The sequence below is a fragment of the Carassius carassius genome, chromosome 7 (assembly GCF_963082965.1).
Source record: "Carassius carassius chromosome 7, fCarCar2.1, whole genome shotgun sequence".
In the NCBI taxonomy this organism is placed as follows: domain Eukaryota; kingdom Metazoa; phylum Chordata; class Actinopteri; order Cypriniformes; family Cyprinidae; genus Carassius; species Carassius carassius.
In genome coordinates this window covers 31019938-31042272 of record NC_081761.1, presented here as the reverse complement: position 1 = coordinate 31042272, position 22335 = coordinate 31019938, and the positions used below count along the sequence as shown (strand labels likewise).

Sequence of the window (22335 nt, the reverse complement as noted above, 5' to 3'; positions counted from 1 at the left end):
CTTTTTATTGCTTTCTTATAATTGACCTTCTAATGCTTTGGTGTCTCTTCTCTTTGACCTGTTGCCTTTACTTCTTTTTCCTGTTCTGGCATTTAATTGACCTTTTTCTATTCAGAAGTCTGGTTGGTGCTAGGCTAAATCAGAACCACACCAGTCAGCCAATGTGCTACATAAGGACTACAATTACCACGAGAGTTTACGTGCATGAGGGATGAGCTTTCTCCAAAATTTTTTAGAAAAAGGTGGTTTTAAAGAGCAATTCATATCGAAGAACAAAATGTCATTTATAATCTTAAAATTGAATATTTGTACATTTGACTATTAGTTCTGTGATGCCTACATATATTATGGCATAGTATATACTTACCCTATTAAATGAAGGCAGAAAATCTTAAAACAGTACTGTGAAGGGTTAGTTCAGCCAAAAATATAATTCTGTCATTAGCTACTCACCCTCATGTCGTTCCAAACCTGTAAGACCTTCGTTCATCTTCGGAACACAAATTTGAGAGCTGGAGTACCACGACGCATCCTTGTGCTTTCCCCTGAACATAATCATTGTAATAAGCATGTTTACGTTCAGGAGAAAGCACATGTATGTGTTGTTGAACTCCAAAATGGCAGAAGAAGGTAGCTCGGGCAGAAGAATTGTTGAATAAATTGTTATTTTTGTTTTCAATGCACAAGAAGTTGTCTCGTAGCTTTGCAAAATTGAAGTTGAGCCACTGATGCCACATGTTTTACTGATGTCCTTACTACAATTCTGGGCCTGGGAACATTTCAGTTGCATTGCTGTCTATGCTGGGTCAGAGAGCTCTCGGAGTTCATCAAAAATATCTTTATTTGTGTTATGAAAATAAATGAAGGTCTTAAGGGTTTGGAAGGACATGAGGGGTGGTGAGTAATTAATGACAGAATTTTCATTTTTGGCTGGACTAGCCCTTTAAATTTAAAGTCTGCCTGAAATCAAAATTTACTATTTACTAGGGCACATTGCTAGTCTTGATGTGAACAATTAATTCAAGTGCAAATTAATCTGCTGAAAAAAAAGTTTGTTTTGGTAATCTTTAACCCTGGAGTGCCACTGTCCTGCAGAATGTGGCTCTAACCCTAATCAAACACACCTGAACAAGCTAATCAAGATATTCAGGATAACTAAGGCTACAGACAAGTGAGGTTTTTTTTTTCATGGTTGGATCTAAACCCTGCAGGACATCGTCACTCCAGGAATGACGTTGCCTAACCCTGCAGTAGCCCCTCACGGCAGAACACAAGATCCAGGGGGCGTGGATGAATCACATCTATGGGGTGGAGACTGGTAGGTTTAGGTAAGGTGTAAGGTGGGAGAAGTTCGATCTGGATCCAACCACGCTCTTGTGTTCTGCAGTGAGGACCATCTCTGGAAATACCTCACTTTAATAAAGTCGGCAGCAACTTACTGTTCACGCGGACTTTAAAACAAATAGCCGCCAAAACGTACTCTACTCTGTGACGTGGTCGGATGAAGTGGAGAGAGTTCTGCGCGAGCCTATGGCTGCAAAGCGCCACCTTTAGAACGATGGGCGGGGCCTGGAGCTGTCATTCAACCATTGAGAGAGAGAGAGAGAGAGAGAGAAGAACTTCTTCAAACGTGCACTAAATAATGGCTGAAGGCGAAGAACCTGCACTTTTCACTAAAGTAACGGTTTATTCTCTACTGGCGTGTGTGGTTCAGTTTGCTGTTGGGTTTGTTTTTGCGCAAAAATGGGGAAGTAAATGTTCAGCTGTTGATCGGTGGGTCCTCGTGTGGTTGTTTTACGACGCAATTGTTCATTTTACTCTGGTAGGTACAAAGGTGCATGCAGGAACATTCACTTTTTACCTGTTTGTAACTGTCTGCTCACCTCTGGCTGCTTGACCGCGCAGGAGGGACCCTTCGTCTACATGTCGCTTGTTGGAAATGTGGCCACTTCTGAAGGTCTATTGGCAGAGCTATGTGAGTATACGGTGTTACAACTAACACAGTCAAATGTAAAGTGATTTTTTGCATTAATGAAATGATTTGGTTAAAAGAAAGAAGACTGAGAGTAGGACGACATCTAGTGGTGTTTGTTGGTATGGTGTAAAAAGTTCAAGGTCCATTCACTGAACTTTTGAGTATTCAATATAATAAAAAAAACAATAATAATAAAGGAGTAGTTCAGGCTAGAAATAAATTAGCATTATTTATGCTTTTTTTGCTCCAAAAAGAGTGGGATCTGTCTTCTCAAGCAATGTATGTGTATCTTCAATGCAGTACATTTAATATTTAATATTAAAATCCTCAACAGGGAAAGAATATGGCAAGGCAGATGAGCGCTGGTTGTACTCAGACCCAACAATAGTATCTCTGGAGCTTCTTACAGTGGTTTTAGATGGTTCTTTGGCCCTGCTTCTAGCCTACGCCATTGTCAAAGACAAACACTACAGGTGAATCAAACAGCAGATTTCAAAATAACTGAAGAAAGATCTGTTCTAATGTAAATACAGTCCATTTCAGATTATGTCCACTTTTGCCAAACTCAATCAAGCTTTAATTTCCCATTCAAACTCCATCCCACAATCTGCTATTAAAGTGATTATTAAGGGGCTCTTGACCTTTAACGCCGTTTTATACGTTTGTGTGAATGTCTCACTTTTTTTTCTGAACCAGGCACTTTGTTCAGATCTCACTCTGTGTTTGTGAGTTGTATGGGGGTTGGATGACCTTCTGTCCAGACTGGCTAATGGGAAGCCCTAACCTGAACACCAGCAACTGGCTGTACCTGTGGATCTACCTGGTGTTCTTCAATGGGATCTGGGTGGTGGTGCCTGGACTCCTCCTCTGGCAGTCATGGAGGGATTTAAGAAGAATTCATCAGTATTCAAAGAAGAAGAATAGATAAAATCAGAGGAAGTCTGGTCGCTAGTAATCAACCATATAATTATCAGTGTTATAATTACCTTTTCAATGTGAACAGAATAAGATTTGGAGAGGAGGTACTGCAGTTGATGTATTATACACATTTATTGTGTACACAGAATATTAGAGGAACAGTTGTTAAGGCGTATCTTTGCATAAATGCAGTGGTAAAGACACAAAGGAAGTTCACACCAAATACTGACTCATAGCAACATACTATCTGCATTCCTGCCCTATGACACCTAAACAGTGAATCCTTATTTAGCTTTTATACACTGATCTAGGACCAGTTTCTCACTAATCTCTCTTACCAAACTACCTTATCCAGTCTGATAGAAAGCATGAATTAGTTCAATTCATGTTTCATCACATCTGTTTGCTTATCCTTAAAATAATGAAGAATCATGCTTCTTTTTACACAGACTGTGCTATTGAGTTGGCTATTTTCTTTCCAAGTTATGACAGCATAACAGGCTAGCCTGATATATTTTGGTCATAGTCCCTTACATATGCAGGTCTGATCAAGGTTTTTAAGGTATAACTTTATCATCGCAATGTCAAAGATTAATTTATTGCACAATTTAGGCATTGTAATTTCACTACAGCTTCATGTGTAAATAATATAAAAGGGTAACACTTTACAATAAGGTCAAATTAATTAATAATAGTTATTGCATGCATTAACTAACAATGAGCAATACATTTGTTAAGAGTATTTATTAATCCATGTTTGCTAATAAAAATAACTGTTTTAGACATTTCCATTAAAAGTTAACTAAAGTAGTTAATAATAAAACATGTGAAGTGTTACCTATTCATTTTAAAATCAGCTAATTTCATGAATTTACTCATTTGTGATAATGCAATATTTTCTCCCTAAATTTTATAACTTATTTTTAAACTCCAATAGCCTACATGATCTATATGAATAACCTGACTTTGTCAAAGTGTCATTAACATTGATGTAAATGTTTTAAACGTTAGTTCGTGTTAGCTAATGTAGTTAATTAAAGTTGACAAACTGAACCTAATTGTAAAGTAACTGAAATTGCATTTAAAAGCATCTGATTTCCATGAATTTTCTTTAATAAAGTTTCCAATATCAAAAATGTATGCATCACAGGATTCTCATCAAAGTCACTTTGGTTGCCAAATTAACCTTCACACAGAAACATGGCATTCATTTACAAAGTAAAAGATGTTTGCAGCAATTACAGTGCCCATGCTAGAAGTGCAGCACATGAAGACAAATAAAACATAAACATGATATTTACAGCACATATAACAACAATCAACAAGTGCAGTAGTTCAATCAGTCAATTATTTTCCAACATTCTTGTATGATAGTACCATGATCAATCCTTCATTTTGCTTGTTATTAAGTTTACGCTTCGATAAAAGGAGACCGTCAAGTTATAACTGCATTCAATGTATTGTCTAGTTACCTAGATAGTATCTTACTTATGCTTTTTGCATTAGTTTAGCTATAGAGAGAAAGGCTTGTTGGAGACCAAGTCCCTTCAAGGCGCTGCAAGCTTGGATCTCCCACTCCCGATCTGTGCAGCTGTCCAGCTCCAGCAATATAGACACATCTCTAATAGTCAGAGAGTTTGGCAGATCTTTTTTGTTCGCCAGCACCATCAGGGGAACTCCTTTCAAATGCTCATCAGTCAGAATCTTCTTCAGGGCTTTCTGAGCTTCTCCCATCCTTGAGCGATCACTGCTGTCCACCACGAAAACCAGGACCTTACATTCCTCTAGGTAGTATTTCCAATTGGGCCTCATGGTTCCTTGTCCCCCAATGTCCCACACGGAGAGTGAGGTCTTCTTGTCCAGCTGTACAGTCGCAACATTGAAGCCCACAGTAGGCGAGGTCTCCATCACCACACCACGCTGCTGTCTGTAGAGCAAAGTAGATTTCCCAGCCGAATCCAAGCCCATAAGGAGAACCTGGGGAGTCTTTTTAAACTGTTTAGACTTGAAGGCACCCATCCTGATGGGATAGAGGCGTTTCTGATTGAACTCACGGACTCTTGTTTGTATCTCGGCAGGTTTGGACTGGCATCTGGCAGAATCCTTGATTTCACTCAGCGACTTGAGTTCTTTTTTCGAAATCGTATGCAAAGCAGAAGCGACGCTTTGTGAATGGCTATGTGTATCTGAAACTATAGCTCAAGACTGATCGTGGTGTGTCAGCTCGACTAGTTTATCCACATTTGTAAACAGGTTTGGCAACTTTGTATGTGGGCCAACCTGTTCCGGGATCCCATCATCCCAGAAACTGAACTGAACTGTAAATAATGCAAACGATCCTGTCGCTATGACTTGGCAATATGTAATGTGTATAAGATATGAAAATAAAAATTTAAATATATTTGAATGTTTACTGCTAAGTTTAATGAGCCCCAATGGTCCAAATGCAAGTCTCACGTGCCGCACGTATATCGTTTGCCTGTTACGTCACAGTACAAACCAACCAGATTTATAATATTATAGCCTAAACAAAGAGTATATACTCTTTGGCCTAAATATTATGAGTTATAATTGATTGCATTCACTGAAATAAATCACTCTGCTCACCATTAATAAAACACCTGATGCTGTCGGGAGCTGCCCAATTTTGTGAAATTCGGCTCGAAAGGAATTCATATTGTATTTTGCGATTGTAAGTTGCACTCTAAAGACACGCACGGAAGAGTGACTTAAAGGGATACTCCACCATAAAATAATTTTTTTGTCATTAATCACTTATGCCCATGTCGTTCAAAACCTGTAAAAGCTCCGTTCGTCTTCGGAACACAATTTAAGATATTTTGGATGACAACCTGGAGGCTTGAGACTGTCCCATAGACTGCCAAGTAAATTACAGTGTCAAGGTCCATAAAAGGTATGAAAACTTGTCATCAGAATACTCCATCTGCCATCAGACGTGCAATCTTGGTTATATGAAGCGACGGTAACACTTTTGCACACATTGCTGCCTAGTATGGGTGTTTCCTTTTGCCTGAAAATCTTCAAGTGGGCGGCAGGGCAAATCGAAAGTTGATGTCGATAGTCCAGCACTCTCCTACCTTAACTGCTGACACTGCAAATATTCTTGATTGTCTGTGTTCCTTCGCTGGAACTTTCCGCATTTCATTTCTCTCCCTTATTAACAAATTTGTCCATTCTTATGCTCAATTTTACCAAAGTAATGGCTGCTGATGACTATTTGAATTTGAATTGTTCCTAACGTCATTTATGTGAGTAGGCAGCTGCACAAACCAATTGCGCTCGAGCCCAGCAGAAGAGGCGGATCCAACCTTTCGGAGATAGAGCGCCATCACATTAGAATCTATTCCTTCAGCGATGAGACCATCTCTTCACTGACTCCACTGGAAGAAGCTCAGCCTGAAGCTCACTGCTGTGAAGAGCCCCGGCAACGGAAGAAGCAAGAAGCCTTCCCCTGCTGCTATACGGGTAGTAAGAGCAATTCCTGAGCCAAAAAGAGTTTTCCTGAATTTCTGTCTGTGGATCTGAAAGATGCTTACTTTCGCATCCAAATAGCTCCCTGTCAGAGACTGTTCTGGAGATTTGCATTGAGGAAGTGGCCTATCAGTACTAGGTCCCTCTGTTTAGACTGTCCCTGGCCCCTTGCACTTTTCTGAAGTGTGTAGACGTGGCTCTTTCCCTTCTGAGACTTATAGGAATCGACTTTTTTAACTACCTCCATAGCAATCGGCTCCTGGACAACCCATGAGTGATGCCTACATATCAACTGCCCCAAAATGATAACTGTTTGCTGGTCCTGAAAACCTTCTTGCCAGCCTTAAAGAGGCACCATGTCCTGGCCTCAGGTCAAATCCCCTTCACAGAATGACTCAATGTCTCCTGCTTTGGGCATAGTGAGGACTCTTCTCACTACGAGTGGTTCATGTGCCAGGCAGACTGAGCCAGGGAGCAGATATGTTGTCAAGGGACAATGTAGCTCCAGGGGAATGGAGGCTACATCCTCAGATGGTTTAGATGATATGGGCATTTTTGGCAGTGCAAGAGGTCGACCTTTTCACCTCCGAAAACAACTATCACTGCCCAACCTATTTTTCAAGACAGTGGAATGCTCTGGCCCAAGATTGGCACAAAACCTGTCTGTATGCCTTTCCTCCGATCCCTTCTTATTCCCTTCCCCTCCGATTACCTTCCCTCCCAGCGAGGGTCACGAATACCATTTTAGAGACTAGAGCTCTATCTACAAGGCACCTCTATGCCCTCAAGTGATCAGTCTTCAGTGACTGGTGTTCAGCACGGAACCAGGATCCGGTATCATGTGACGTGTCCCACATCCGGTATCATGTGACGTGTCCTGAGGGGCAGTCATGGCCTAACGTTTAGAGTCTTGGACTTGCAATCCAAGGGTTGCAAGTTCGAGTCTCGGGCTGGCAGGAATTGTAGGTGGGGGGAGTGAATTTACAGCACTCTCTCCACCTTCAATACCACGACTGAGGTGCCCTTGAGCAAGGCACCTAACCTCCCACTGCTCCCCGGGCGGCGCAAATGGCTGCCCTCTGCTCTGGGTGTGTGTGTTCACTGCTGTGTGTGTGTGCACTTTGGATGGGTTAAAAGCAGAGCACAAATTCCGAGTATGGGTCACCATACTTGGCTGTATTTCACGTCACTTTCACTTTTTTCACTTTCACACATACTAACCTTTTTGCAGGAGCTGCTGGATAAGCGGCACATCCCTTCCATGCTTAAATTCTATGTGGCAGTCATAGCAGTGAATCATTCGAGGCTGGCCGGACAATTGGCAGGAACAACTTGGTCATTAAGTTTCTCAGATGCACTATGATGACACTCAAAACTGCTATGCTTTTGGCCCTGGCGTCAGTCAAGCGAGTAAGGGACCTGCAAGCCATGTCTGTCAGTGCTTTCCGTCTTGAGTTTGGATCCAACATCTGTTATGTATGGAAAGTGCTCTCAACTCCGTTTAGAGCCCAGGTCATTTCACTTTTAGCCCTCCCTGGAACGCATGCGAACAAGTTTTCAACTATTCCACCAGAAGAATGGCCTCCTCTTGGGCCTGGTCCAGTGGAATCTCCATTGGGGAGATTTGTGCAGCCGCTGGCTGGTCATCGCCATCTACCTTTATTAGATTCTATAATTTGGACGTGCCCAAGGTGTGGGTCTTATCTGCCTAATGTTTACTCCAATCATTGGGTGGGGCAAGTCTCTTTGTGGCTCAGGCTTATGGAGCCCTCGCTGAGTGCTCCTGGGCTGAGCTCGCGGAGCAGGCTGAGTTCTGCATTTGCTTATAGCACGGGATTACTGTATAACTTCTCTGAGCAGTTGTCATCAGACGACGCAATGGGTGTTACCTTTCGATAGGGAATGATCCGGTTACTCACTTAACCTCGGTTCCCTGAGATAAGAAAGAGTGTTGCTTAACTGGCCGTTCTATAGCTGCACACGAACCGAGTTTTTTTTATCAGGCATGTAGCCTAGTTACTCATGTAATTAATTTCTGTAGTTACATCTGTAATTACATAATCGTCCCTTAACCCATTTTTTATCCTAATCTAAACCAACCCTAACTACTAGTCTTGGCCTAACCTTAACCATATCCCAGTTCAGTAGCAACAAAAGTGTCTTGCAATTCAACATGAACACAATAAGTAGGCCTACAATTTACTTGCCTTTTTTTTTACACAAGTACATAGTAGTTAAACCCACTTAAAATAAAGTTTAATAATAATAATAATAATAATACAATAATAATAATAATAATACAATAATAATAATAATAATAATAATACAATAATAATAATAATATTTTTTTACGTTATATTAACGTTCTCATTTTTTCAAGTACCGCAAAACCAATCCATGAAGTAGGAGCGACGTACAAGCAGCCTTTGATTGGACAGTTGAGCAGTCAATCATGGAGCCGTAGCAACAGTGATCAGGAAACGAGTGAGTTGGCTTTCTCTCTTGCGTGAACGCGTTTCCGTGGTCATACTGCTGGCGCTACAGGCTCCTAAAGGGACTGGATAACTCGCTAACTGCATGGTCTCAAACTCTTGTAGTCACTAGGTAGGTTTTATGGCGTTGTCTTGATGAAAACCGTTGTTTCTGTATTCTGAGTCTATCTCGTACCCTAATGCAGCGTTGCAGTAGCTGTCAGGCTAACTGAGCTTTGCCTGTACACACAGTAACGCGAGCCTGCAAGAAGAACGTTTAAACTAACCCTGCTGATTTAGCGATTTCTTTCGCATGCACATAACACACTAGCAGACAGTGCTTCTGTTTACTCTTTGGTTTTACTTTGGATTTTGCTACACGGTCGTGACTGGTCCCTGATCAGCTGTAAAAGTGATACAGAGACAATACAAGATGTAACTAGTGAGCTTTAGCTGTTGTTCCTTTATAAAGAATTGCACCGAAGTGTTTCAGTGATAAAATAACACAAATAGGCTTTAAGATCCATAAGTTCAGTGCTGTTCCAAAAAAAAAAAAAAAACATTTTTGTATATGATGCAAGTGTGTTGTGTAAATTATTGTGAGCTGTGGTATCATAGGGTATAATATCAAACTAAGTGCAGTGGTCACCTGTCACCCTAGTTAGGGCAGTTAATCCCAGCTTGATCTTGAAATAATAATTGAGCTGAGAAGCAAATCAGCATATCAGAATGATTTCTGAAGAATCATGTGACACTGAAGACTGGAGTAATGATGCTGGAAATTCAGCATTGTCATCACAGGAATACATTATATATTAAAATGTAAATAAAATAAAAATTAATATTTTATTTTAGCTAACACTTTGTTTTGATGGTCCACTTAAGACATTCCACTAACAGTAAGTAACTTTGCAACTACATGTCAACTAGCAGTCATTAGTGTATTAGTAGACTGTCTGCTTAATATCTTCTAACACTTTATTTTGATGGCTCCACAACATACAACATATTGATTATAATAAACTTTGCAAGTATATGTCAACTTGTTCTAGTAACCCTAAACCTAACCTAACAGTCTACTCTGAGAGTTAGTAGGCATGTAGTCACAAATTAATGAGAATCAGTTGACATGTAGTTGCATAGTTAGTAGAATGTCTAAAGTAGGCTATCAAAATAAAGTATAACCTTATTTTAGAATATTACTGTTTTTTGATGTATTTAGCATGAGATCTCTCTTTAACACATTTTAAAATCGTAGTCGTGTATGTGTCCTGTTTCAAAGGCACACACAGCAGTTATCTTCTCGTCTCCAAACCCCATCCCCTGATCCTACAAAGGAGTGTTGCCATGGTGGATGTGAGTAAGTGGCCTCTCTTCACCCTTTTGAGTGCACAGGAGCTCGCCTCCATACGACAGGCATGCATCTTTGGAGCATCTGCGAATGAGGCCATCTACATCACCCACGATGACGAAGTAAGCGGATCAAGAAGCGTATAGTATCTGAAAATCAAGTATCTGCTTGGTCTTGTGTGGCTCTTGGTGGTGACCTGACCTGTTACATGACCTGTTTTAGTAGTTTGTATCTTGCAGTTTGCACGAAGGGCTTCTGTACCTTCATTTTAAAAATAATCTGGATGTCCTGGCACAGGTGTATGTTTTGGGTCTGAACTGCAGTAATTGTCTGGGCACTGGAGACAGTCAGAGCACAATTGTTCCTAAAAAACTGGACTGTCTGACTGGGAAGAAGCTGGTCAGTTTGAGCTATGGCAGTGGTCCTCATGTTCTACTGGCTACAGAAGGTAAGTACTCTACAAGCTTAAATCTCTATATTCTATGTAAATTGAAAGTATTTTGTGGCTTCACCACAGCTCTTTTTCTTCTTCCAGAGGGGGAGTTGTATGCATGGGGGCATAATGGATACAGTCAGTTGGGCAATGGGACAACCAATCAAGGTGTGTCTCCTATTCTGGTGACTACTAACCTGCAGAACAAGAAGGTGACTGAGGTGGCCTGTGGTTCTCACCACTCTTTGGCTCTGACCCATGAGGGTGAGGTGAGGCTTGGGAACTGTTTTTCATCACACTTAATTGAGTATAGAGACCATTTTTACCACATAAGAAAAAAAATCAACCACAGTAAATGCTTTGTTTTGTGGCATTTTATGTCATGTCAAATTATCTCATAATTTAGATTTTTTTATCCCATCAGTTTGACCTGTTATCTCATAAGCATGAGTTAGTATCTCGTAAATGTTTGTAATAATTATTGACTTCATATACCAATTCATGCTCTGGTAAATGCTAATATATATATTTTTTCATATGTGATGGAAATGGGCTTCCATACATAAGAGATTGCACATTTAACCTAATATTGATTAGTTTTCTCTCAACAGTACAACAGTACAACAGTTGCATTGCATTAATATGTCACATTTTATTATTACATTTAGAAATAATCCGGTCTACAGTATCAATCCAAAAGAGATATAAACTGGTTCAAATGTATTTAAAACCGCAGAATATATAAAAGGCGCTGAAAGATCATAGGTAAAAGAAACAATATGTGATTTAATGTGATCTTCAGCTGCTAGACTAGCAATGCCATTGTTGGTGAATGTTTTGCTTTACAATAAGAAAGACAAAAAGGGAACACACAGAAACCCTATTAAACTTTATTTATCCTATGATCTCTCTTTTAAAGAAGCATTTCTCAGCGATGTACTTTTAGGCTTTAGTGGACCAAAGACTGATTTAGCTGTGTTTCTCACATTTAGGTTCATTTAAAACACTGCCTTTTGGTTAAAAAAACCTATTGATGCACAGATATGTCCATTAATTTGGGTCAAAATATTGAGATGGCATTGACTAATCATACAGTTTCAGTATATAGTTTCTATGTTAACATTGCTCCGTGTCACATGCTAATCCCATAATCCAAGCAAAGTCCTTTCTATTTCTTTTGCATATAACAGTTTCCCTTTTATTAGTCTCTATAGAAACACTCCAGTAGTAGGTTAAATATGTAGGTTACATTTTAAAGGGTATTAGGTGGATTTTGCTTTGACAAAACCCTCCTCTCTATCCTTGTCTGTTTAGCAAGTATAGTTAGCTGCTTAGCCTCATCATGCTCACTGTAATAAGGAGCATGTGACCTTTTTTTGCTAAGCTGTGAGGGCTTTTGTTCTCTGTGACTAGCAAGATCAGCTCGGGTGTAACACTCTGTGTTTGTCTTTGTCTGATTGAGCTTTGTTAAATGTTCTAGCTGTGTAGTGCAAGTGTATTTTCATAGCTCACATAAAAAACATTCGCAGACATCCAGTCAGTTGTTTTGATAAATTCCTATTTTTATCCTAACGTTCCTGCTAATTAACTTAGTAGCTAATTGTATGTCCCCCTAGGTGTTTGCATGGGGCTATAACAACTGTGGTCAGGTGGGTTCAGGGTCCACCGCCAACCAGCCAACCCCTCGCAAGGTGTCCAACTGTCTGCAGAATAAAGTGATGGTCAGTATAGCTTGTGGACAGACTTCATCTATGGCTGTGGCAGATAATGGCGAGGTAAGGGATGAAACAAATCATTTCCCGTTTATGGAAATATGCAACGTGCATTTGAAAAGTGCTATGTGTTGTTGACTATTGACTGTTTAGCATGCAAGTCATCTTGCTGTATTTCTCACTGTAGCTGTGTTGCATGTTTGTTAGTGGTGAAATGTGTGTATGTTTCAGGTTTATGGCTGGGGTTACAATGGAAACGGCCAGCTAGGGTTAGGCAACAATGGGAACCAGCTGACGCCGTGTCGTTTGATTGCACTACAAGGCCTCTGTGTGCTGCAGGTACGAAATACAAGATCTGCCATGTTCTCAGATAGATTGTTAGCTGTACATGTAGCATACTAATATACACTGCCATTCAAAAGTTTGAGGTCAGTAAGATTTGAAAGAAATGAATACTTCTATTTAGCATCAGTTCAAAAGCAATTTGATCCAAAGTGCCAGGACATTTGTAATTTTATGTAAAAGCTTGTAATTTTAAAATGAATGCTGTTCTTCAATTTAACTATTTATCAAAGAATCCTGGAAACTATTATGCAGCACAACTGTCTTTAACACAGATAATAACAAGAAATGTTTATTGAACACCAAATCAGCATATTAGAATGATCTCCAAGGGACCATGTGACCGGAATATGATTTTCATTTGTAATATTATTTAACAATAGTACTGTTTCTGCTGTATTGTAAATGAATGCAGTCTTTGTGAGCATAAGAGCCTTGTACTTACCCCCCCAAAAAAATTGTACTTACCCCAAATCTTTGAACAGTAGTGTATATATATATATAAAAAAAGCAACAAGATTTGACAAAGAGTTAACAAGGAGTTTGTTTTTCCAAACTGCCCATGTGACCATGCAGATTGAACAAAACAAATTAAAGTCGGTGGAAAAATTGTAAAACATGTCACTGTCTCACAGATTGCGTCAGGTTACGCTCATTCTCTAGCACTGACCGATGAGGGTCTACTGTACGCATGGGGGGCCAACACTTACGGCCAGCTGGGCACCGGCAACAAGAGCAACCAGCTCAGCCCTGTACAGGTCATGACTGAGAAAGAAAGGTAAGGGGGGGTTAGAATATGTCTTTTCCTTTTTTATTACTTGCCTACTCATTCACTCACTGACTTTGTACTAAAACAGTTGTTTTGTTAACTAAAAGTATTTAAAAAATTCATTAATTGCAATGAAGCTGATGGCAAATAACTGAAATAAAATAAGTTTAATTTGAAGTATTAAAATGAGTAAAACTGAAATTAAAATAAAACTAAATATAAATAAACTAATAAAAATGTCAAAAGCACATCACAATATTACTGAAGCTTAAAAAACTGAACATAAAAAAAGCTAATTCAAAATATTAATTTTCTACAAAAGTATATAAATAACACTGTTCCAAAAGCCAGTGAACTGCCTTTTTATATTGTATAGTGTTCTAACCTTCAGCATACTAATGCAAACTCTGAAATCAAATTTGAAATCTTTTAAAATCAAGCTAACAATGTGATACCCTTAAGCGCAAAAAATACCAATCAAAATCTTGAGGAAAATAGTAATTTTTTATCATTACTTTTTGTACTTGTCGATACTTTATCAGATTTGTAATCGACATATCTCTTCTTTCATTTTGTGTTATTTTGTTATTTTTTCTCTCACTGATTCTTTGCAAACAAGATGCCGCACTAGAAAATAGATATAAATATAGAAAATCAAACAGCCTTTGTTCGACAACTTGAAATGATCCAGTCTACTTTGGTGGCTCAAATTAAGGAATGCATGATGTTGCTGTTTGCATTTTGTCAGTTCCATTATTAGTGAATTGTTGCAACCCAGGGAGATTTCCTGTTGGTCCAGTGGGAGCTTCCTGTAAGTCTTCCTGTTTTGGGTAGTACCTCACTTCTACTAACTCTATAGGTCTCTACAGTTATCGCTGCTATTATTAGATTGGTTTACATTTGAGGAAATGCATAAAAACTGAAGAAAAATCAAACAAACAAAAACAACAACAACTCTCTAATGTAATCTCTAATGGAAAAATAATATTTACATAAGGATCTGACTTACAGTATGTATCCCTCTCCTTCTCTTGTTCCTTTCCCGTTTGTGCCCTCTCCTCCTGCATGCATCCTTCCTCATGTCCCTGCTCCTCCTCCATGTCTTCTTGATATTTTGACTCTGCCTCCACCAGGATCGTGGAGATCGCCGCCTGTCACTCCACACACACCTCTGCAGCGAAGACCCAGAGCGGTCAGGTGTACATGTGGGGGCAGTGCCGCGGCCAGCCCATTGTGTTGCCACACCTCACACACTTCAGCAGCACAGACGACGTCTTCGCCTGCTTCGCCACGCCATCTGTGATGTGGCGGCTGCTTTCCATGGGTGAGTTTGTGCTGGTGTTTTGAGCTTTCTTTTGCTGCTCTTTTGTTGCAATTTTAATGCAGTTGCTGTATTACTGCTGTTATTTAATGTGCATTAAACAGAAATAAACTCTGCAGAAACTGATGCAGTCACTGGTCTTGCATAACTGTGCTGTATTTTTCATCAGAGCATGATGACTTCCTGACTGTGGCCCAGTCTCTTAAAAAAGAGTTTGACAATCCTGAGACCTCAGATGTCAAATTCAGCGTTGACGGGAAGTACATCCATGTCCATAAAGCTGTTCTGAAAATCAGGTGATGACCTCCCTCTGGTTTCATCATTAATAATTTGAGCATTAAAGTGCTTAATGCTCAGTTGGTTACTGCCAATTACTAATTTCTCCTCTCCTCTTTTCAGGTGTGAGCACTTCAGATCAATGTTTCAGTCACACTGGAATGAGGATATGAAGGAAGTAATTGAGATCGACCAGTTTTCGTACCCGGTGTACCGCTCTTTTCTGGAGTTCCTCTACACCGACAGTGTGGATCTTCCTCCTGAAGACGCCATTGGTGGGTTCATTTTGAGACTTGGTTTTACAGAAAAATATTCCAGCAAATTTATAGATAATGAGTATAAGAAACCATTTAAAATGGACCAAATATTTACCAAGTAGAAAAAAACTACTCTTACCTACATTTATAATGGACTCCTATGTGATTTTTGTCCATTTTATTTTACCAGGTTGCAGTAAATTTTCCATTAGTATGTTTTTTTTGGACTACATGTCTATAAAATAATATATAAAGTAACATTTTATTTATTCATATTATTCTTATAAATAATAACAATAATCTATAAATTATTATTATTACTATTATTTACAATAATATGATAATTTTTATTTACAACAGCAATAATAATAAAAGTAATACATTAGTAATCATTTGTTGTAGTTATTATTAACAATAGAATATTTATTGTTTGCATTATCAACAATAATAACAAAACACCATTAATGGTTATTTATTATAATTATTTACTGTAACATTATTTTTAACAGCAACAACAATGATGATACAGCAGTATAGATTAGTTGTTGTTGTTGTTATTAGTAACAATGGAATTGTTATTATTTACAATAAAAACAGTAATAACAATCCATCAATAATGGTTGTCAATAATACATTGAAAATTATTAATTATTATTAACAGTAATTTTTATTACAACAACGACAATACACCAATAATGAGTTATTATTGTTGTTATTATTTGCAGTGATATAATTATTTACTCTAACATCAATAATAGAACATCAATACTGGTGATTTGTTGTTACTATTATTGTTATTATTTACAATAATAACCAAATTTAGAATTGTATGCGTCTGTGTTTGTTATTTGTATGTGTTGTAATCTTGAACACCAAAAAAACATTGGGAACTGTAAACATTAAAGGGGTCATATGATGTTGCTAAAAAAATAACATTATTTTGTGTATTTGGTGTAATGCAATGTGTTTGTGGTTTAAGTAAAAAAAGAACACTTTATTTTCCACATACTGCACATTGTTGTTCCTCTGTGCCCCGTCTTTCTGAAAGTCATTGATTTTTTAGAAAGCTCATCGTTCTGAAAAGCGAGGTGTGCTCTGATTGGTTGTAAATACAACTTAACCACTGATTTCTAGTTGTGTCCTCTTTTGGACGACTAAACAAAGTAGTTTCGCTATCACAACAAAACAAAGCATCTCCATGACAGCAAGAATCAAAGTCACCCCTTCTTTCTTTGTTTGAACATTTGGGCGGTGTTATGCAAATCTACCCACACAGTGATGTAGACATTTTGGGGCGTCTTTAAATGAGGGGTTTTAGGAGGGCGTGGATGAGTCTTAACTTTTATTAACCCTGTCTTGACTAGGTCTTGACTCTTGCTTGTAAAAGAGGTTTCTCAATGTGACTTTTCTGTTTAAATAAAGGTTAAGAAGATAAATACTATCTCTTTGATTTTGAGACTTTAGTCATTGCAACTTTAGGGATCGTATCTATTCACGAACAGCTTGTAACACTCCAAAGAGAAAGGAAAACTTGAAATCGCATCATATGACCCCCTTTAAGTTAGCCATTACAAAGCATGTTATAAAACAAAAGAAAATTCCCAATGCTCAGAACATTTTTGTTGTACCCATCAAAAAAATGGGTATGGATTAGATTTGGATATCTCTCACAGGTTTACTGGATCTGGCAACCTCATACTGTGAAAACAGGCTGAAGAAGTTGTGCCAGCATATCATAAAGAGAGGAATCACGGTGGAGAACGCTTTCTCTCTGCTGTCTGCTGCCATCAGATATGATGCCGAGGTAACACTAAACCACCCTGGAGGCCTGGCTTACCAGAGCACTTAAGCAGACACCTGTTTACCCGTTAGCTCCTTTCAGTCTCATTTTGTTTGTTTGCTCTTTGCAATTAATCAACTAATAAAAATAGTTTTGAAAGGAAATACAGAAACTCAAAACTGTAAGCTTGTAATGTTAATCATAGATGATAATATTGATTGCTCTTGCTCACTTGTTCAGTCACTCATAAATGCACGTTCATGCTTTCTTCCATGTGAAGGATCTAGAGGAGTTCTGTTTTAAATTCTGTGTGAACCACTTGACTGAGGTCACACAGACAACTGCGTTCTGGCAGATCGACGGCAACATGCTGAAGGAGTTTATCTGCAGAGCCAGCCACTGTGGAGCCTTCAAAAACTGACTCCGCGCTCCGCTCAGTGTATTAGTCAAGGAACACATCTGTTACAGCAGCCAGTCCTCCTCACAGCTAGTGGGCGCTGTGACACCAGACAGTCATTAACACACAGTGCCCCCTGTTGAGCAGGAGAGGAACTATTTCATAATAGATAACATTGATAAAGAAGGGTCAATGTCTGTCTCATGCACGACCATTTCATACTCATCTGTTGCCGGAGATAGTCAGCCAGCTGGGACACTCCCATTCATGTTCTAGACATATTGCTTAGTGCTAATAACAAATTATTGTGCTGCAGATGGGAAGAGTGTTGCAATAAAATAGAAGTGCGTTTGGGCCTGTATTACTTAAACATGCACCACTGAAAAGCAGACAAAGAGACTAATTGTATCTTTTTGTGTGTCCCTTACCATTTATTGCATGGGTAATATTGAATAGAGGTCACTATTTAGATATTTCTGTTCTTGCAGTGATGCTGTGCATTACAAGTTGCTCTTTTTTATTTTATTGTATTGGCTGGGATCTGTAAATGTGCATTATATCAGATACAGTCAGCAAACCATATTGATGTGGCCCTTTATGTTGTTCAGTTATTGTTTTCTAAATCTTATTGACCAAAATAATTTCTACTATATGATGTTTAAGTTTTTTTTTTTTTGCTTGATTTGAGGCTTAAAATTTAGCCCTTTTTTTTGCTTTTAACAAATTAGGAAGACCACTGTCTGTTATTCCTTAGTTCAGGATCTGCTGTTGCAGTTAACCAGTCTGATGTTTAAGTTTGCTCAAATATAAAGAGTATTATAGTTGCACTAGTTGTTTCCTGTGCAGGAGCTGCTCATATAAGATCACTAGAGAGTGTATATGAATTTTTACAGTTGCACCTTTTTAATAGGTGTGAAACACTTAGATTTAGTAATACTAATGCCTATGGTAAGTTTTTTTTTTTTGTTACATATTAACCAACTGTATTTGTTTTTCACATGTGTATATACTGTACAGTTTTTGCATTAGCTTTGTAAATTAATCTGTGCACATTATGTGTGCCACAGTGTGTCTTGTAAGGTAAAAAAAAAAACAAGATATTATAAAGATAAATAAAGCTTTTCTTTGTTGCACTGTGTATTTTTTCAATGAAATGTTTTACATTATTATTTAATCATTTGATAAATTATTCCTTTGAGCATTAGCATCAAGTCTTATAAACGCTACTCAATTTCTCTTTAAATGAAACAAACGTTAATTATTGGAATTGTTAAAACCTTGTTTCGGATAAAGAAGACAGCAGTGATTATGAAGTCATTCTATGATTTGAGTAAATGTCCAGAAATGACCCACCTAACTGACAGGTTTGGCTCTTTCAGCTACACCCATTAGCTGGTGTGTAAACATTGTGAAATCATTAAACATTCATGTAATCTTCTTAAACAAATATTTTTGATAGAATGGAATGTACAGTGACTCAGTGTGCCACTGCTATGTCATCAGTGAAGTAGATTAGTGGAAGAATTTAACTGGTCTGTCAGATCTGAAAGCTTTTGTGAGCCAGACCCAAGTCTCCAAACATCACCGATGCTCCTGTGACTACATGAGAGGAAATCCCTGCATCCATGATCCAGTATGTTGTAAGCTGCTAGACGAGATCAGTGGTCTGTTAATGCTACTGAATGTAAAATGTCCATCGGGCAGTTCCGGGTGTGGTTTGTTTGGGTCTCCGCATGCTTTTCGCCTGTATGCTGTAATCAGATTTCTGGGGAATCGAAGCAGGCGAGCCTTTAGGAACAGACGCCCCGCCCCCAGATGACGTCTGCGCGAATGTTGTTGTTTGGGGCTGTTTAGTGAATGACAGACGGATGCCAAAGTACAAGGTGAGTCTGTCAGTGTCTGCTTATGGTAACCAGACCCCAGGACAGCTCAACTTTACAGTGTGATGTTTTGGTCGTTAAATTATATACTAGCAGGTTATTATTATTATTATTTACATGCATTTCATATATATTCTCATTTAATCTCTATGTCAGCAAAGAGCAATCTGATTTCATAAGAGGGCTGCAAGATTATGAAAAAAATCATTAATCATTATTAATTACGATTATCAATATACATGATGTTTATACCATTGTTTGAAGCAACTGCATGTCGTATTTGTTTATGAAAATAAGCTAAACTGAAAAACTTCTAGTGGTTTGTATTAAGCCTCACGTCACGTGGTTTCTTCTTTAAATTATAAAAGTAAAAATATTAATGGTATTATAATGTTATACTAAAATTAAAATAGTGGGAAAAAACTTCAGATAACGTAGAAAGAAAAAAACGCAGAATAACAAGTGGACATAAATATAATAACTACTACTAGCTGCAAATATTAATATTATAAAAACAGTAATCATTATAATACAGCAATAAAATAATCATAATGAATGTGTTATGTAATTATTGTGTAAAAATGATGGAAACAAAATTTTTTGCAAATGAGCTAAATTTAAAATGTAACACATTGAACACCATGGTCTAATCGATTATATCTCTATTGTTTGATTATCTCATAACAATAAAAATGATTTTTTTTTTTTGTCACTAGTCTGTCTGTTTCAGGTCATGGACCTCGACTGTCCAAAGCCAACCTCTTCACATTGTTGAGTCTATGGATGGAACTTTTCCCAAAGCAAGCACCACAGCAGTGAGAGACTGACGCAGTAGGCATATCTGTATTTCTTCTAAAACAATTGTGTGGGTTTCAAGGACAGAGTTTACATTAAAAGCCATTTAAAATGCAGATGAAGATATATTATTAACAAAAATGTGTTACAAATAGTATCTTCCCATGTTAAATCTCCTGATTTGTATTTATTCCTGTGGGGGACAAAAACAAACAAACAAAAAAACATTAGTCTACAGCAGAATTATTATTAGAAAAGTTTCCCACATGACAGAGCTCCTCTTGTGCTCTGAAGATGCTAATGAGTTTGTAGCGTGTATGAACTGGAAGGGCTGCTACATCCTATGACTCAGCTGTATGGATGTATAAATAATCAGAGGTATTATATTTGGATCCAGGCTGGAGACAGTGGTCTTGTGGTGGTCCATGAGCGCAGGGCTGTGGGTCTGCATTGCTCCAGTGTGCAGTTACATGCAGGACAGGTGGCTGTGGTCAAACATGGACCCAGACTGATGGAATGTGATCCCTACTTTGTTAATTTGATCTCTACTTTTGTAATTTGTGATATAAACGGAAACTTTGAAACATATTTAAATATGACAAAATAGCAACACAATTACCAACCGATTGGTAATAAATGCTAATGTTTGTCAATGCTCAGCAAGGAATTGATGGTTAGTAGTATTTTTCAAGTTTCAATTCAAGTTTATTTGTATAGTGCTTTTTATGATACAAATTGTTGCAAAGCAACTTTACAGTAAATTAAGTTTCTACAATATTCAGTTCATTTTTTAACTCTTTCACTGTCATCGTAATTGTTTTTAATTGGTTGCCATCTTTGACCATTTTCACAAACATTTCAGGCCCCTCGATCAGTGCTCTTTCAGATGCGTCATAGCTCCTCCTACCGTATAACAGTGAAAACTCGGAAAACTCTCAATGGTGGGGAAGCGTCTAGTAAATAACGGCACATTCTATCAGTGGTAGGGAAAGAGTTAATCATATTTTCAAATCTTATAACATCATTATGAGTACTTTATCTAACAGTATGTAATGTCATAAAATGAGACAGCCCAACTATTCCATTGCTAATGCTGTTGTTGTTTTCCTGCCAAAATGATATCATTTCCTGGAGGATAATGTAAGGGTGCAAAGTTAAATTGAGGTGCAGTTCAAATTTTTTCCTATTTTGTGTGTGTGCGCTGTCTTTTTATGTATTATCTTCTGTTTTAAACTACCTCTAGTTGCAGTGTGATGGCACAGGTCGGCTTTACCTAGTGGGCTGTGGGTACAATGTCTATCCAGTGGGCTCAGAGTATGCAGAGTATCCTCAGATGGATCACAAGCAATAGGAGAGACAGAATAGGAAGTACAGATACATCCTTCATGCGGAGCAGAACGCACTCACATTCAGGTGAGACTCATGGGAAGGAGCAGAGCTGTCAGAAGAACAGTTGACAACAACTGAGCTCATCTCCAGCGTGAGCGGATTAAATGTTTTATATGCACCGAATGTATTTGTGAAGAACTGAATATCAGACAGCTCGATTGTTCATGTAAATTAATTCATTCTGCTTCCCGCTTCCTCCGTTTGTTTCCATCCAATCTGCAGGAGCACAGAGATAAAAGAAGAGGACAAAACAATGATGTTTGTGACCAAACGGCCATGTGCCGAGTGTGTCCCTCTGATCGGCTGCGCTCGAATAAAGCAGATCTACACCACAGACCTGGAGAGCAACAAAGTCAAACATGACAACTCCTACCTCAGGTTTAACAAACCCAACAGCGTCCAGAAGTTCATTGTAAGGAGGACAAAGTAAATCATTATAAATGATGAACTTGGAAAAATACCACATCACTGTTGTATTGATGTATTTTAATTTTTTCTTTTGCTTTAAATTTATGATAAAAGATAAAACTATAATACATATAAAAGTTTTTTATTTCCCAGTGGCAGCAGAAATCATCTGCTAGACATGTCAGAACAAGCTGCGCTGCCCACAGCAAGTTTGTCTCTATTTAAAAAGAACTAAAACTCCCACCATTATCAAAGTTTGACACTAACTGGACGAGGAAAAAGCAGCTATTTTTTGTTCTTTAGTGAATTGTTTAATTAGTGTTGTAGTTCAGATTTTAGTGTATTTATTATACTTTTATAATACATTTT

At 38.2% G+C, this 22335-nt stretch overlaps 3 protein-coding genes and 1 pseudogene across 5 annotated transcripts; 3 read left to right on the top strand and 1 right to left on the bottom strand.

The window, feature by feature from the left end:
• The first annotated feature begins 1587 nt into the window (after nt 1–1587).
• Nucleotides 1588–3343, top strand: ebpl (EBP like). The gene is made up of 4 exons (XM_059554570.1): nt 1588–1822; nt 1906–1975; nt 2310–2448; nt 2672–3343. Exons 1-4 carry the CDS (start codon nt 1643–1645, stop codon nt 2901–2903), a joined length of 621 nt encoding a protein of 206 aa, XP_059410553.1. The 5' UTR covers nt 1588–1642; the 3' UTR covers nt 2904–3343.
• A 692-nt stretch (nt 3344–4035) lies between these two features.
• LOC132143925 (ADP-ribosylation factor-like protein 14) lies at nt 4036–5065 on the bottom strand. Its single transcript, XM_059554571.1, has one exon. The coding sequence runs from the start codon at nt 4910–4912 to the stop codon at nt 4382–4384; it is 531 nt and encodes a 176-aa protein (XP_059410554.1). The 5' UTR covers nt 4913–5065; the 3' UTR covers nt 4036–4381.
• A 3767-nt stretch (nt 5066–8832) lies between these two features.
• On the top strand, nt 8833–18624 carry rcbtb1 (regulator of chromosome condensation (RCC1) and BTB (POZ) domain containing protein 1). Of its 3 annotated transcripts, XM_059554569.1 has the most exons (13): nt 8833–8989; nt 9712–9755; nt 10194–10329; nt 10505–10655; nt 10743–10909; nt 12257–12415; nt 12584–12691; nt 13330–13472; nt 14597–14787; nt 14954–15080; nt 15184–15335; nt 16991–17121; nt 17378–18624. In XM_059554569.1, exons 3-13 carry the CDS (start codon nt 10204–10206, stop codon nt 17516–17518), a joined length of 1596 nt encoding a protein of 531 aa, XP_059410552.1. In that variant the 5' UTR covers nt 8833–8989; nt 9712–9755; nt 10194–10203; the 3' UTR covers nt 17519–18624. The 3 variants fall into 3 exon arrangements, with proteins under 3 accessions (XP_059410552.1, XP_059410551.1, XP_059410550.1); XM_059554568.1 differs by lacking the exon at nt 9712–9755; XM_059554567.1 differs by lacking the exon at nt 9712–9755 and having other exon boundaries at nt 10139–10329.
• Nucleotides 18434–22201, top strand: LOC132144242 (cytidine and dCMP deaminase domain-containing protein 1-like; annotated as a pseudogene).
• The last annotated feature ends 134 nt before the right edge of the window (nt 22202–22335 follow it).